Source organism: Puntigrus tetrazona, chromosome 23 (assembly GCF_018831695.1).
Source record: "Puntigrus tetrazona isolate hp1 chromosome 23, ASM1883169v1, whole genome shotgun sequence".
Lineage (NCBI taxonomy): Eukaryota > Metazoa > Chordata > Actinopteri > Cypriniformes > Cyprinidae > Puntigrus > Puntigrus tetrazona.
Genome location: NC_056721.1, coordinates 12,061,566 through 12,075,535, shown reverse-complemented (window position 1 = coordinate 12,075,535; position 13,970 = coordinate 12,061,566). Strand labels below are relative to the sequence as shown.

Sequence of the window (13,970 nt, the reverse complement as noted above, 5' to 3'; positions counted from 1 at the left end):
AATAATTCCTCTTGCAGTACATTTTGATACTATTATTTATTCATGACAGTGATTTTGCTCAGAAAAGTAAAAAAAAAAAACGCTCCCTTGGTTGAAAACCCCACACATGGATGGCGTCAGGCTGCTTCACTGTTGGCACGAGTATTGTAGCGTTCACCTGTTCTTCTACAAACGATTTTCTGCATGTCCCCAATAGTCGGAAGGGAGCTGCACCAGTCTTCTGCTGTTCAGTCCTTATACAAAGCGATGATGGCTGCACGTTTCTTTGGAGGCAAAAATTGCTAACAAGAACACAATGATAAGAAGTGCTTCGTCCCTCCTTTTATAGCAACCAGTTTGTTCTTACAATCTAACTGGTATAATAGTGACTTTGACTAGTAATCATTCACATGTGCTGCTATGATTAGTCAATTAATGTTAGCTGGTCATTTTGTGTCAGGATCAAGACAGGGAAATTAGTTTTTTTGGTGAAAAGTAAACTTTTTGGCCTAAAAAGCTTTAAGCAATTATCTAAAATGCATCCGATTACACTACACAAAAACCTAGAAACGTTGTGAATGAATACAACAGCTTAAGCAGCAAGCTGTGCAAAATACAACATTTATGTCGCTGCCAAAACGCCTGGCCATGACTGTATACTAAATAGTTCAAAACAAGCGTACGATACAGTTCAGGCTACTTTGGATGCACGCGAGAACCCAGAAGAATGTGACGTAGCAGACGAGATGTATCTGCAAACAGACGGATGCAGTTGAAATTAATTCACTACCGTTTTCTAAAACATCTGCACTCTCTCTTGGGAAATGAACTGCATTATGCCTTATGACTTTGAGATGAATCCACTGAACAAACTCAATGAACTCAATCAGATTCCTGAATTTACAGACTTCCCTGCATCTGCATGAAAACCCCACACAAATCTAATTAGGCTATAATGAAGTCTGCCTCCCTCTCTATGAGCTGATAGCATTGACTGAATGAGGAAAGTTTAGTATATTAAATCTAGGTAAGTAAATAGACTACACACCATTCACAAAGTTGCCCTGTATAAAGAAAAAAGGGAAGAAAACTAAAGTTCATTTATTTTATTTAAACAAACTAGTACTTACATTCTATATCATGATTAGTTTAGTAATTATTGTGGGCAAGTGAAACAGAATTGATATTTGATAAAAATACATCCTTTATTGTCATGTAAACAAATGTGTAAGGCCACTTGGAGATTGGTCCTGTGCTGAGATCGGTGCCACCAAGGATTTTGAGATTTTAAATCTGTCAAACTAACTAACCAGTGTGTCTTTAAAAACCCCTTTTCTTCAAAGAGAAAATAATACATTTTATCTTTTTTGACAGCCCTTGGTCTCCATCTGCTTTAAATTTCATGGAAGACATCTCTTTTGTGTTCCACAGAAGAAAAAATGTCAAACGTTTGGAACGGCATGATGACGTGTAAATAATGACTGAAACAAAATGTTTGGGTGAACCAACCAAAAGCAAAGGGTTTCTCTTTTTGTCTCAAAAAGTGGAACAACAAAGATGTGCCCCAGGACATTAGCTCATTCATAAGCTCATTCTCATCATGTTTGGGGCTGGTTGAGTACATGTGGTCAATGTAAGCCTGTAATCCAAACAGTCCACATCTATTTAGGTGTCATCCTGGAACTAAAAAAAATCTCCTGCTCCTCTTCATCATTTGTGTCTTCACAGTACTCGTCTTTTGTTTGTAGAAGGGGAAGCTCAAGGTCCGTGTTGTCTCTGACTGGTAATTGTCTTACCATGGGGCCATTTCCTATAAAAAGACAGAAACACACACCAAAAAGAAATATCTGATCAAAACAATTGAATTTTTGCATATTCTTCTTCTCAAGGGCCTGCTATTTATTTATGAGTATCCATTTTATCTAATCCAGTATTGGTTATATGTAGTATTCTATTTTAAAATGTGCTGAGAAATAATAATAATAATTATTATTATTAATAATAATAATAATAATAGGAAGAAGAAGAAATGTAAAGCTGGTTTAATTTAAAAAAAAAACTGATTGTGTAAAATTTGATTTTAGTCATTACTATAATTCAAATAAGATTTTTTGTATTTCAGAAAGGACAGTTTTTGACATGTTAAATTTAGATTTTTAGAGCTTACTAGCAAACACTGCATGACAAATTGATTTCACCATTAAAGCCGGCACAAACATGTACTTTGACTATATATTATTTATTATTACACAAGAATGGATGTCACAAAATGGAACTGTACTTTCTCCGCAAGCTGAAAAGAGCAAAAGCCCCACCCCCATCATGCAGAACTTCTACAGAGGCACCATCGAGAGCATCCTGTCCAGCTGCATCACGGTGTGGTACGGAGCCTGCACTGTGTCCTGCCGTAACACACTGCAGCGCATCGTGAGAGCTGCTGAGAAAATCATTGGTGTCTCTCTCCCCCCTCTCTTGGACATTTTTAACGCTCGTCTCACCCGCAAAGCCACCAGGATAGCAGGAGACCCCACCCACCCATCTCACTGCCTCTTCAACCTGCTGCCGTCGGGGAAGAGACTGCGGAGTCTCCGAGCCAGAACCAGCAGACTCAGGGACAGTTTCATCCACCAGGCAGTCAGGAGACTCAACTCCCTACCTATTCTGCCTTCACTCACCTCTACCTCTGGCCTCAGACCGTGATCCTGCCCCCCACATAAGCTCATAAGCTCAGGGTCTACACATCTTGCACCTCAACGCACTATCTCACTTTAATTTAATATTCCTACAAGTGCCTTGTCTGTATGTTTAATGTTGCACTATTTATATTCTAGATATTTTACTATTATTTTATTATACTTTAGTTTTTATTTCTTTTTATCCCTTATTCTGCATGATTGTAAGGTTAGAGAGGGAAGGAATTTCATCTGTGCTGTATGTTGTACATAGAGCATATTTGACAATAAAGTTGACTTGACTTGGAAGAAATACACTACTTCAGTTCATTACAACCAGTCAAATCAAATGGGCCATGTAAATGTTTGTTGATGCATTACAGGCATAATCAGAATGAGTCTTACCTTTGTTATAGTATGTTTTGAGACCAACATGCAATGATATGCCAGATAGACACACAGCAAAGCCCAACCAGTTGACTGTGCTCATTTTATCCCCCATGAACTCCACTGCCAGCAGCAGAGTGCACACCTCCTACAGAGACAGAGAGAATGAGAATGTCTTTGTGAAGACTAAGGCTTTGAAACCTAGCATAGTATTGAGAAATTAAGAAAAGTAGTTTTCTATATTACTCATGAATGTATGAAAGCAATTTGTATTCTCACCTTAAAAATGCCTGCAATAGACAGTGTCAGACTGGAGGTGCGGGAGACCAGGAGGAACTCGGAGAAGCCCAGCCCAAAAGCTAGCATGCCACCCACAGACAGAGTCACCAGAGAGTAGAGCAGGTGGGAGAGCTCACTGACCCTGAAGAGCTTCTCTGTGGTGCTCACACTCAGCCCTGCACAGGAATCACAGGATGAAGAAACAAGCAACAGGTTTGCTGCATTGCAATTGCACTCAAGTGCATGAAATTAATTTTAGGACTATTCATATTTAGTCTACAGCAAATAATTATACTTAGTACACATTATGGTAAGATGTGCCATATTAAATCAAAGCTGATTTTATTTTTTTAAAAAAATTATAATAATAAAAATGTGTTTTATTTAAAAATAAACGTGTTTATTTTTACCCACTACAACATTATAACGTCTTCATTTTGAGGTAAAATATGACCCTGATATCTTTTGGTGAGATTTGCATTCATGGAAAACAATAAAATCCAACTCAAAGACGGGGGTCCCACACTTCCTGACCAATGAACGGCTTTTGTATTTTTTAAGATATTTTATATAGATCTGACTCATAAAAGCAAATTATTTAACAGCTGAGCAAGTGCTAGAAAAAAACTACAAATTCTATTGTTTTCCAGGCCTCTTAGTTTTGAAGTGGCCAACAAGTCTGCATTTTTTTTGTTCAAATATACAGTAATATTATACAGTAACATTTTAGGATTCTCCTGGAATATATATATATACACACACACACACACACCTGTTATGTGAAATAAAATATTTAGGATAACACTAATTAAAAAATTGAATGATCTATCTTTGTTTTAATTCTTAACATTTTGTACATTCTTCAAGGGATATGTAAACTTACAGTTTTGCACAACTGTATATAAAAACTGGTGTCTGACTGACCCTCGTTAAGAAGAAACAGAGGAAAGAGGCCCAGGAACATGAGAGGCTGCAGATGATACATGGTGTCTATGGGGTTCTGAAGGCCTGTGTGGCAAAAAGGAGGACATAAGAGTCACGAGAATACACCACTTCACTTAATACAGACCGAACACAGTTCATGACTTACCAAGCTCTGCTTTTTGCATGAGCACTTGAGTGAGAGTCCAGCGGATCCCTCCAATAAAAGAGGCCAATAGGACCATGATGAAACCTTCCAGATTAAACTGAGTGGACTTCAGAGTGAACATGAACAGACCACTGGCGATCAGTAACACCACAAGGATCAGGAATGGGTTCTGTTAGATTCATAAGAGTCAGGCAACACACTTTACTTCAACAAACACCCAAGTAAAGGAAATCAACACAGAAAAGAAAACTGCAAAAATCAAGTGTGATCATGAACTGGTTTATAATTACATCCTGTTGGTTTTTCCTATTAATTTTACCCTCTTAAATCACCTAATGCACATATTACTGATTGCACGCCATTAATGTTTCAGCACAACTTCAACATGTGAAATTTTTGAAGTGCCAAAACTGGAGAGGAAGCATACAGCTTTTCTGCATTTTATGCGACACCGCTTTATTTTCCTTCCCTTTCTTCAATTCATCATCTCTATAATCATTCATATTATGAAATATATAAGTACAAACTGTCTGAAAAACTGAAAAGCTGTGAAAAAAACTATAATTAAAACCTAAAAATAAAAAGTAAAAAGCAGTGATTTAATTTTAATTTAACAATTTAGAAGCCTATGTTTATAAAAAAAAAAAAAAAAAAAAAAAAAAAATAATCACCATAGCCATAACAAAGACAATAGCTGTGCTGTGATTTTGACTATATTTATATTTTAGGAAGAGTTAGAAAGAAAAAGAATGTGTTTTTGACTATTACATTATTACATTTGGTGAGCCTAGTACTGGAAACATCTATCAAGACACACTCAGTGATAAAATAATAATAATAAAGTTGTCATAACTTATATGCAGTTCTCAAATTTTTCATCTCACAATGTGATCTCTCCAAAAAACTCTCTGAGGATATTTATTAAATAGACATTTAAAATATCTGATCTAAAATGTCAGCTGTAAAAATCATTCATCACCGCACTGTGAATGCACTTCAGATTTTTCAAATGTCTAAATGTACTTTCATCACTATATATTATATCATGCTGTTCTCTAGTCTGGGGGCCGATAATGATTATATGCCCACTTACATTAGAGAGCAGCAGCAGTACAACAGCACTCACATTAAAAGATTAGAAGTCTGATGAAATACTGCCCATTGAAACGTCACAAAGCATCTTGATGTGGCTTTTGTGTATATCAAATATGCTAAAAACTGAATTTAAAAACAGGCTTCCTTTAAACAATATTTTTATTTATTCAAAAACTGAGCTTATTCCACACCTACCGGCTCCTCCAGTTTGAAGACCAGAGAGAAGAAGAGAATGAAGAGAACAGCTGAAGACTTGGTCATGGTGTACCTAGAAAAAACACAAATTCCCAAATAGTTTTAATTATTTCCAGAAGCAAACACCAGAATTTGTGTCAAATGTTCAGGTTTCAAGACTGGAATACACTACATGACTACTGCACAGATTTTGCTCAAATACGCAGTCTGGATGAGCTGAAATTAATTGCTTAAAGTCAGAGCCAGCCGGCAGATTTTGGGTAATCTGTGATTTTTCACAGAAAAAAACCCCCATGTAGATTACTGTATGAAGGTAAGAAAGATTTTAAAGCTTCATGCTTTTATTTAATCCAGTCAGAGAATAACAAACGTCTTAGATTTGGTTTTTTAGAAGATTTTAGAACACTGATTGTTTTCATATAACATTCATCTCCTAGCGGTGATGATTTGTAAGAAAACAATTTATCAAATTATGTAAGAAACAGTCCTACGAGACGGGTGTAGTATACCGGCTGCCAGGAACAACACTTATACATGTTTTCTCAAGTGTCATTTTAACAGTCACTACAGTCGCAATCTGACTCAATAAATTAAGCATGCATTTTATTAGGCAAGTATGTTTTTAAAAAATTAGACAGAACATCTACATGTAAACTAACATTTTATACAAAATGATTGAAAGTCTATGGCTGTGTTTGAGATTGTATTCTGGCTGTATATACTGCCTTCTATTTGTCTATTTGTTAATAAGGATTCATAGTAAATAATGATACAGTGCCCAACTGGACTCCTCTCATAAATAATTGCATTTAGCAACACTAGCTGGACAAAACTGGATTTACACCGAGCTGTCTTTAACTGAACAATGATATTATTTTGTTTACACTAAAATATCTGTATTTTCTTTAGCAATAGTTTAAGTATAAATAGTAATTATGTGGCAGATATGTATACTTCAGCACTGTAGTACATTATAAAACAATAGCATATTGAATGTAAATTGTCATATTTTTTAATATTGTTAAATGGATGCTGCCTTAGTTGTGCCATAAATTCCTTCCTACTCCTAACCATACCTAATAAACACTGTATTATTGAGGGGTTTTATTTCCACAAATATTTCCTTTATTTTTATTGAAAACAAATGGCTTTTAAGATGTGATGGAAAAAGGAGAAGACATTTCATTTCAACTTTGCATTTTACTCGGGATTGTTTTTGAGGTGTAAGAATACAATTATTATCTCTATAATAATAATAACAACATGCTTACAAACTAATAGTGATGAAAAGGAAGCTCCAGTTGGACAGTCCAATATCCAGCGCTGTGGCCAAGGCTGATGGACACAGACAAACAGTTGTAGACACATTATGATGAATCTCTCTCAGACAAATACAAAACATATGCATCACAAAGCACTCTATGCTAAAGTCAAAATTAACTGATGAATAATGGGCTTGGGGACAAGGTTCCAGAATACTGCGTTCGCTACATTCAGTCAGTGTGGACTTCACCCTAACTGTGCGTTGGATAGAAAAGATAACAGGTTTTATCTTCCTCAGCTAGTGTAAAGTCTTTGGACTCGCTGGTGAGTTTTCCCCCAAAACATACAAGCGATTCTTACCTGTCGGGGCAACTTTAGAAAGGTAAACCTTCCAGGGAAGCGTCACTCGAGGCTTCCCAGTGCAGCACTGCATGGCAAAGCGTGTCAACGTGGAGAAACCAAAAATGATTACGAGATGGACCAGTGTCATGAACAGAGGAAAGTGGAAGTCCTGAGGTATATACAAAACAAATCAGGCATTATACAAACCAACTGGACAAAAATAAGTGCTCTTTTCAAAACCAAAAACTTATCCAATTAATCCAAGGGGCCTAAATGAACTATAGCTACCTTCATGAGCCACTTGTTGTAGAATGTTATGCCAATGGAAAACACATAGTAGAAGAGCACCAGGCCCACGGTGCGGAGCGCCCTGCAGAGGAACTGAGTCGGGCACGCCATCCTGGACAACCCGGATCTGACAAGGCACAGCTAAAAAAGAGAGAAAGGCCATACGAATTAACCAGAGCTAGCATGTTAACTCCGAGTACGATGATAAGAACGTGAAGGGCCAAAGTTTGATGCGCGCGAGTCGACTGAAGCACTTGTTGAAAAGCGCAACATATTGTGCGCTTTCCTCATGTCTATAGTGTCCGTAATAAAGTGCGTGCTGAAACTTAGGACGTTTGGCTTGGTCAGGCGTTTAAGCAATAAACTTAAACGTTGTATCGAGCACTAGTTACCTCAACCGATGCTGTGACAGTTACCGCTAACCAGAACTAGCTAAGGTCAGTGACCACGTTTTCTTACCTCGGTGTTTACATAGTCCTCGTAAGCGAAACGCGGGTAGCATTAAAGACTAGGTAACCATCATTTGGATAGGCGAGACGCCTCGGAGCACTAGATTAGCATTAACGCGGTTCTCTGCCACACAGCAGTGCCATTCAAATAACTGTCGTTGTTTGTGAAGCTACAGACAGCCCTGTGTCGTTACTTCTGTTGCCGTGACGTGGACGTTGCACGCGCTTCTGCCCGGGAACATTTGAATTCCACTCATAACGTCTTAAAATTAAAGCTTTTCTCAATTATTTTTAAGCACGCAAGAGGTGAAAAACACAATGCAAGTGCGCTATACAGCACAGTGGTTACTGTTTGATTTTGTTTAGCACTGATCGGTTCGTTCTTTTGAATCGGATCTTTTGATGAACAGGTTCGTAGAACGCGACTGAACAAATCGTTCACGAATCGGAGTGATTCGGTCTTGAGCTGTTCTCGAGTGAAGAACTCATCGACTGAACTCTTAATAAAGTTTTATGGTAAGATTTAATCACCACCGACTGGAGAACCCATTAGTGTAAATTTGAAGTGGACATTTAATTAATGGACACGCTAAATTACAATAAACTCCCTTATTATATAAATATAAAGCAGTTCCAATACAACAATTAATAATAATAATAATAATAAGTATAAATATAGTAACAGTAATTATAATAATAATAATATTAATAATAGTGACAAGGAATAATAATATGTATAAATGAAATAAAAATATACTGACAAAACAAATAAATTACTGGACAGGCGTATAAAATTTAATAAACCATATTACATTTATCAGAAGAGATTAAACAGTTTACAAATTTCAGCTGTTTTTAATAGTCCTAAAGGAATGCTGTATTTCAGCATGCAAAACATTTATGTATACATTCATGTGTATGAAATTTTGTTTGAATAAGTAAATAAAACTTGCGTTTAAAATGCACTTTTTTGAATTAGCAAATCCCAACAAAACAAGTATATAGAAAACTCTTTTTCAATATTCTCAATAATAAATTTCTACAACAAATGCAATAGTCTCTGGGTGCTGTTCACAAAAAGAACACTTTGTATCAATATGTTTTTTAGATTTCTTTAAGAAATATATATGATGGACAATTCGATAGAAAACGTCTCTTATCATCTTATTTGTTATCTATCTGGGATCAGTCAAACTTTCCTCCAGGCAATATAAAAGTTTGTTTCTGGAGAAATGAAATACACATCTGTCAGGTTCCTGTTCACTTTAATGGGGTTTTTGGAACATTGTGTTGTTCGAAGAACCGATTCTCGGAAATGATCCGAACCTTCCCCTTAAATAAGTTCTACATCCAGAACTCCAGGGGTCGCTGCCGGTTGCTTCCCCGCCGCGTTATATGTAAACTAATGTGCAGCGGTTCCTGTCCTAGCATTTGCTGCTTGCTGTGTTTTGTTTTTGTTCCCGTTCCGGTTATCACAAGTAAGTTACACATAAAAATTGTGCCTGTTAATCTCTTATAATATAAAACAATTGCGTTTTGCGTGGCTGTTCCTAACCAGCGCGTTGCATTTGCTTTTAAGAATGGCCGAGGAAGAGGATGATCCTGGTTTTGACGAGGATTTAGACGACGGAGGCAACGGGGTGGACTCGGGCCAAGGGAAAAGAAAACGGCTTTTTTCCAAGGAGCTTCGCTGCATGATGTACGGGTTCGGAGACGACCAAAATCCCTACACCGAGTCGGTGGACATACTGGAGGACCTGGTGATCGAGTTCATCACGGAGATGACGCACAAGGCGATGTCCATAGGGCGCCAGGGTCGCGTGCAGGTGGAGGACATCGTCTTTCTCATCCGCAAAGACCCAAGAAAGTTCGCGAGAGTGAAGGACCTGCTCACTATGAACGAGGAGCTGAAGAAAGCTCGCAAAGCCTTTGACGAGGCCAATTATGGGTCTTGAAATAGACTGTTGCTTTCTAGGTCGTTCGTGCGATTTATGGAAAGGGTTATTATGTTGTCACCTATGATGGAGTTTTACTGTTTGTGAACCATAGGCCACCTTTCTTACAGATTCGTTTGAGTTGCTTGCATTCGAGTGTTTATTTTATTGCGTGTAAGATGTTGTACAATAAAGATACATTTGTTAAACTTTTAATGCTAGTTTTATTTTGAAAATCATTTATGTGCACTTTAAAAAAAATCTGAATAAACATTGCTGTTTCTTACATGATACATAAAACAATCCTAGAATAATCTCCCTAATAACAGTTTAAAATATAAACTAACCATATTATTTATATGTGACAGAATTATTTTTTTTACTGTCCTTTCATATTTTTGAGATGCTTTTAAAAGGATCGACCAGTTATCCTTTACTTTTTTATTATTATTAATAAAATATTCTGACGAAAAAGTGCCTTTTTTTTGCAAATTGAAAGGTTAATGCAAGTGTAAAATGAATCGCTTTGGTAAATGGTGGCTGTCATAGCTAGGAAAAAAACTTTCAAAATAGCTGACGTTTATAGTTAATGCACAGAATTTGGGGACATCTAGAAGTTTTTGTTTCCACATGTATCGATGCGTTTAAACTCAATTCAATTTTCAGTGACATTACGCATTCTATTTATAGCTTGGTATATATTTATGTATGTGCAAATCAAATTAAGACATGTTAATAATAGACCAGCTTGTTATTAGTATTCTTTTAACATTTGGTGTTTTTTCCGCGAGTGCACGGCATTTCACAAAAAGTAAGAATATGTACTTTGTAATCAGATATATTTGTATTATTAGTGTGCATCCCTTTACTTTGCAAATAATACTCATCAGCCATTGACCAGATAAACAAGACACAATTTACTGATTTACACACTTGCAGCACACAAAATGTCATGTTGAAAATCTAAATGTGCAATGGAGAAGGACAGCTATTCCTACGGCATGTCTAATAAAAGTGAAATATCACCGTGATATTTGTAAGAATTTGTGGTTTGGGTTTTGCTGCTACATAAACAGTACTAATTATAGTCTTTAGTATATACAGAAATTGCCGACTAATTGGGGTCAGAGACTTAGGAGAAGAAAAAAAAAACAATGTTTAATCGATAAACTCCTCAAAACAAAGCCATACAAATCAAAATGTCAGACCAACTAAACAACGTGTGTTTTATTTTTTATTCTGTTTTCAAGCGTTCGTTCTTAAATACAGTGAAGTGGTTTGGCTTTGGCATTGGTCTATGCAGCGGTAACAAGCTGCTGATCTAGACTAAATCTAGACTAAACACCCACAAACGTGGGGTCTACCATGGCATGTGCTTCTAGCGAATTTGAGTGCCATCATAACACGATGAGCCTGTAAACCACACCACAGCTTGGCTCCTTGGATCTTGCAATGAGGGTTCAGTGGGAGCCCAACCTCGGCAAACCCCACAGAGGTGTTTATCTGTCTGTCTGCTGGAGATGGAGAGCAGGAAGAGGACAAAAGGGGGAAGTGAATTTGAGTGGCACTGAGAGGTAAAGGTTCCTGTTGGCAGGGGTGAGAGGGGAGAGGAATGTCCTTGAGTCTCTGTTTTACTGCACGTTCTCCATCATCTTGAGGAATTCTGGGGGAAAACGGACATGGGTGTTGCTTCCATACCTGCTCTGAATTCATGCATGCTCATAAATGAAAGGAAATGTCGTTTATAAACCATCATACCATCAAAGTCCAGCATGCCATCGTTGTTTTTGTCTCCATCTTTAAGCAGCTCATCAATCTCTTCCTCTGAGATGGATTCCCCGGTGCTGCGGATGATCTCAGCAAACTCATCTCTGTCGATGTAGCCATCACCGTTCCTGCAGATTCACAGTATTACGTATGATAAAGTGAGTCTGGGTCACATTCAAAAACAGGTGCACACAAGAAGATATCAGATGTCATACCTGTCCAGCACACGGAAGCATTCGGCCAACTCTTCCTCGCTCTTGCCAGCCTGATCCTCCTTAAGGAGTCTCACCATCATGACCAAGAACTCCTCAAAGTCGATGGATCCGCTGCCTGCAGTTTCCAGTATAAAGTACATTAGCTATTACAATCTAATTCTTGTATGTTATGCTTAACGTTGAACAGGTATAATCATTATACGAATAATAAAAATGTACAGATATCATCACGCAATATGTAAAAAAAAACAAATGTGAAAACACTGAATATATTTGATGTGCGCTCTTCCGTATTCATGATATAATAATGATAATTATAATAATGCACAAAAGACAAAAGCGCACGAAAATGAGCTTGAGTATAGTATATTTGGTGCAGTGTTATATAGTTCTCTGTTCTAGCATTTTGCTGACCGTCTTCATCGACCTCCTCGATGATTTCTTCCAACTCCTCTCTTGTTGGATTCTGACCCAGCATCCTCATGACGGTACCCAACTCCTTGGTGCTGATATCACCGCCACCGTCGGTGTCGAACATGTCGAAGGCAGCCTTGAACTCTTTGAAACAGACACATAAAGTTTAATGGAAAAATCGACGTGAATACTGGTGATATATCCTCTTTGTCAGTACGCTCACCGGCAAGCATCTCCTCGCTCAGGTATGAGCGGGCCTCTTGTTGCGCGTCAGTCTGTGAAACGGTTACATTATGAGCGGTTAATTACAGATATAAACATTGCAATGCATTAATCTAATAAATGTGACCTTGGACCACAAAACCAGTATTGAGAATCCCTAGTTCGTCCTGACAGACATTTGTTTTTGTTTTCCTAATAATCTGTTTGCATTGTAGGACTGCAAACAACAGATGGTACCCAGAACACTCCTCCAAGACCATTTGCGACTATTTTAAGGCTCAACACGTTATCCTTGCAGTCAGTGACTGTACATGGTAATTCCGAAATAGGATCCTTGGAATGTGTCTCTTCAGCTTTTAGTTAACCTACTTAACCTAACCTGCTGACCAGATTCATATCAAATAGCATGATGTCCATCTTACCGCCCCTTCTTTTAAAGACTCAAGTACCATTAGTAGTACCATTTTACTTCAGCAAATATATGGATCTTTGACTATTTGGTCTTGGATAAATTATGGTCCTACAAGCAATTTTTTTACAAGCAACTTTATCATGGATTTTGCGGCAACCTGACAAATTTATCAAAAGTGAGTGTAATGGTATTGTTTTTCTTCTCTTTACTTTTTTTCTGAGAATTCTTGGGCTTGTAACAGATTAATTAGCAGTCAATTAACGTTGAATCTATTAAGTCACCTAAAATTAACACCTAATAAAGTTGTATCAAACATTGTTGCCCAGGCAAAAATAAGTCCAAAATAGATCAATTGTCTGTAAAATGGAATGTTAAAGAGACAAACAAAAAAAAAAACAGATTTAAATGTATTTACATTATTATTTTTATTTATTTAATCTATTTTTTTAAACCATAATGATTAAGATTAAATCACACTAAGTTAGTTTTTTTTATTACTTTTATGTAAGCTTAATTAATTTCATGCAAAACTGTGAAGGGAACTATTAACAATACTGTAACCTTATATAATCCATTATTAATAATGACAGAAATGTAATTCTGGCTTTTTGACTAGGCCATTTTGCACATTTTATGTTTTCATGCGTTCATTAACAAAACTGACTGCTTAGATCATTTAAACTCTTACCATGGTTGTGGATTAGCCTCCTCAATTATATCCACGAGACAAGCAGTGGTCAACGCGCTCGCACCCCAACAGAAAGACTAGACGTCAAGTGACAGTTCTGACACACTTTAAACAGGCCACCCAAGACCCGCCCACAGGCCTCCAGATTTAGAATCCTGAACTTTTAGGGTTCGACGGCTCCCATAAGCCAATAGAAATGTGAAATGAGTACACTTTAAGAACAGTCTGAGAGAATACAGGAAAATGGTAACTGCCTTATTCTGGTGTGTTTAATGAACA

At 37.2% G+C, this 13,970-nt stretch overlaps 3 protein-coding genes across 3 annotated transcripts; 1 reads left to right on the top strand and 2 right to left on the bottom strand.

The window, feature by feature from the left end:
• Positions 1-1,070: 1,070 nt before the first annotated feature.
• Positions 1,071-8,431, bottom strand: slc35c2 (solute carrier family 35 member C2). Its single transcript, XM_043225153.1, has 10 exons — positions 8,050-8,431; positions 7,591-7,731; positions 7,321-7,471; positions 6,969-7,032; positions 5,698-5,770; positions 4,408-4,576; positions 4,242-4,325; positions 3,318-3,493; positions 3,057-3,186; positions 1,071-1,789 (listed from the first exon to the last, which is right to left on the bottom strand). The coding sequence occupies exons 2-10, from the start codon at positions 7,699-7,701 to the stop codon at positions 1,641-1,643; spliced, it is 1,107 nt and encodes a 368-aa protein (XP_043081088.1). The 5' UTR covers positions 7,702-7,731; positions 8,050-8,431; the 3' UTR covers positions 1,071-1,640.
• A 932-nt stretch (positions 8,432-9,363) lies between these two features.
• On the top strand, positions 9,364-10,189 carry taf13 (TATA-box binding protein associated factor 13). Its single transcript, XM_043225159.1, has 2 exons — positions 9,364-9,517; positions 9,619-10,189. The coding sequence occupies exon 2, from the start codon at positions 9,620-9,622 to the stop codon at positions 9,992-9,994; it is 375 nt and encodes a 124-aa protein (XP_043081094.1). The 5' UTR covers positions 9,364-9,517; position 9,619; the 3' UTR covers positions 9,995-10,189.
• A 1,005-nt stretch (positions 10,190-11,194) lies between these two features.
• Positions 11,195-13,820, bottom strand: tnnc2.2 (troponin C2, fast skeletal type, tandem duplicate 2). Its single transcript, XM_043225158.1, has 6 exons — positions 13,692-13,820; positions 12,593-12,644; positions 12,370-12,513; positions 11,956-12,070; positions 11,732-11,868; positions 11,195-11,636 (listed from the first exon to the last, which is right to left on the bottom strand). The coding sequence occupies exons 1-6, from the start codon at positions 13,692-13,694 to the stop codon at positions 11,605-11,607; spliced, it is 483 nt and encodes a 160-aa protein (XP_043081093.1). The 5' UTR covers positions 13,695-13,820; the 3' UTR covers positions 11,195-11,604.
• Between the last annotated feature and the right edge of the window lie 150 nt (positions 13,821-13,970).

What these genes read in the sequence shown, in the direction of transcription:
- slc35c2 (XM_043225153.1), bottom strand. Translation starts at nt 7,701, where the DNA reads ATGGCGTGCCCGACTCAGTTCCTCTGCAGGGCGCTCCGCACCGTGGGC. An exon ending in TTCTAAAGTTGCCCCGACAG is followed by an intron (nt 7,033 to 7,320) that starts GTAAGAATCGCT and finishes TGTGTCCATCAG; the next exon opens with CCTTGGCCACAGCGCTGGAT. An exon ending in CTATTGCAGGCATTTTTAAG is followed by an intron (nt 3,187 to 3,317) that starts GTGAGAATACAA and finishes CTGTCTCTGTAG; the next exon opens with GAGGTGTGCACTCTGCTGCT.
- taf13 (XM_043225159.1), top strand. Translation starts at nt 9,620, where the DNA reads ATGGCCGAGGAAGAGGATGATCCTGGTTTTGACGAGGATTTAGACGAC.
- tnnc2.2 (XM_043225158.1), bottom strand. An exon ending in TGCTTCCGTGTGCTGGACAG is followed by an intron (nt 11,869 to 11,955) that starts GTATGACATCTG and finishes GTGAATCTGCAG; the next exon opens with GAACGGTGATGGCTACATCG. An exon ending in TGGCATGCTGGACTTTGATG is followed by an intron (nt 11,637 to 11,731) that starts GTATGATGGTTT and finishes GTTTTCCCCCAG; the next exon opens with AATTCCTCAAGATGATGGAG.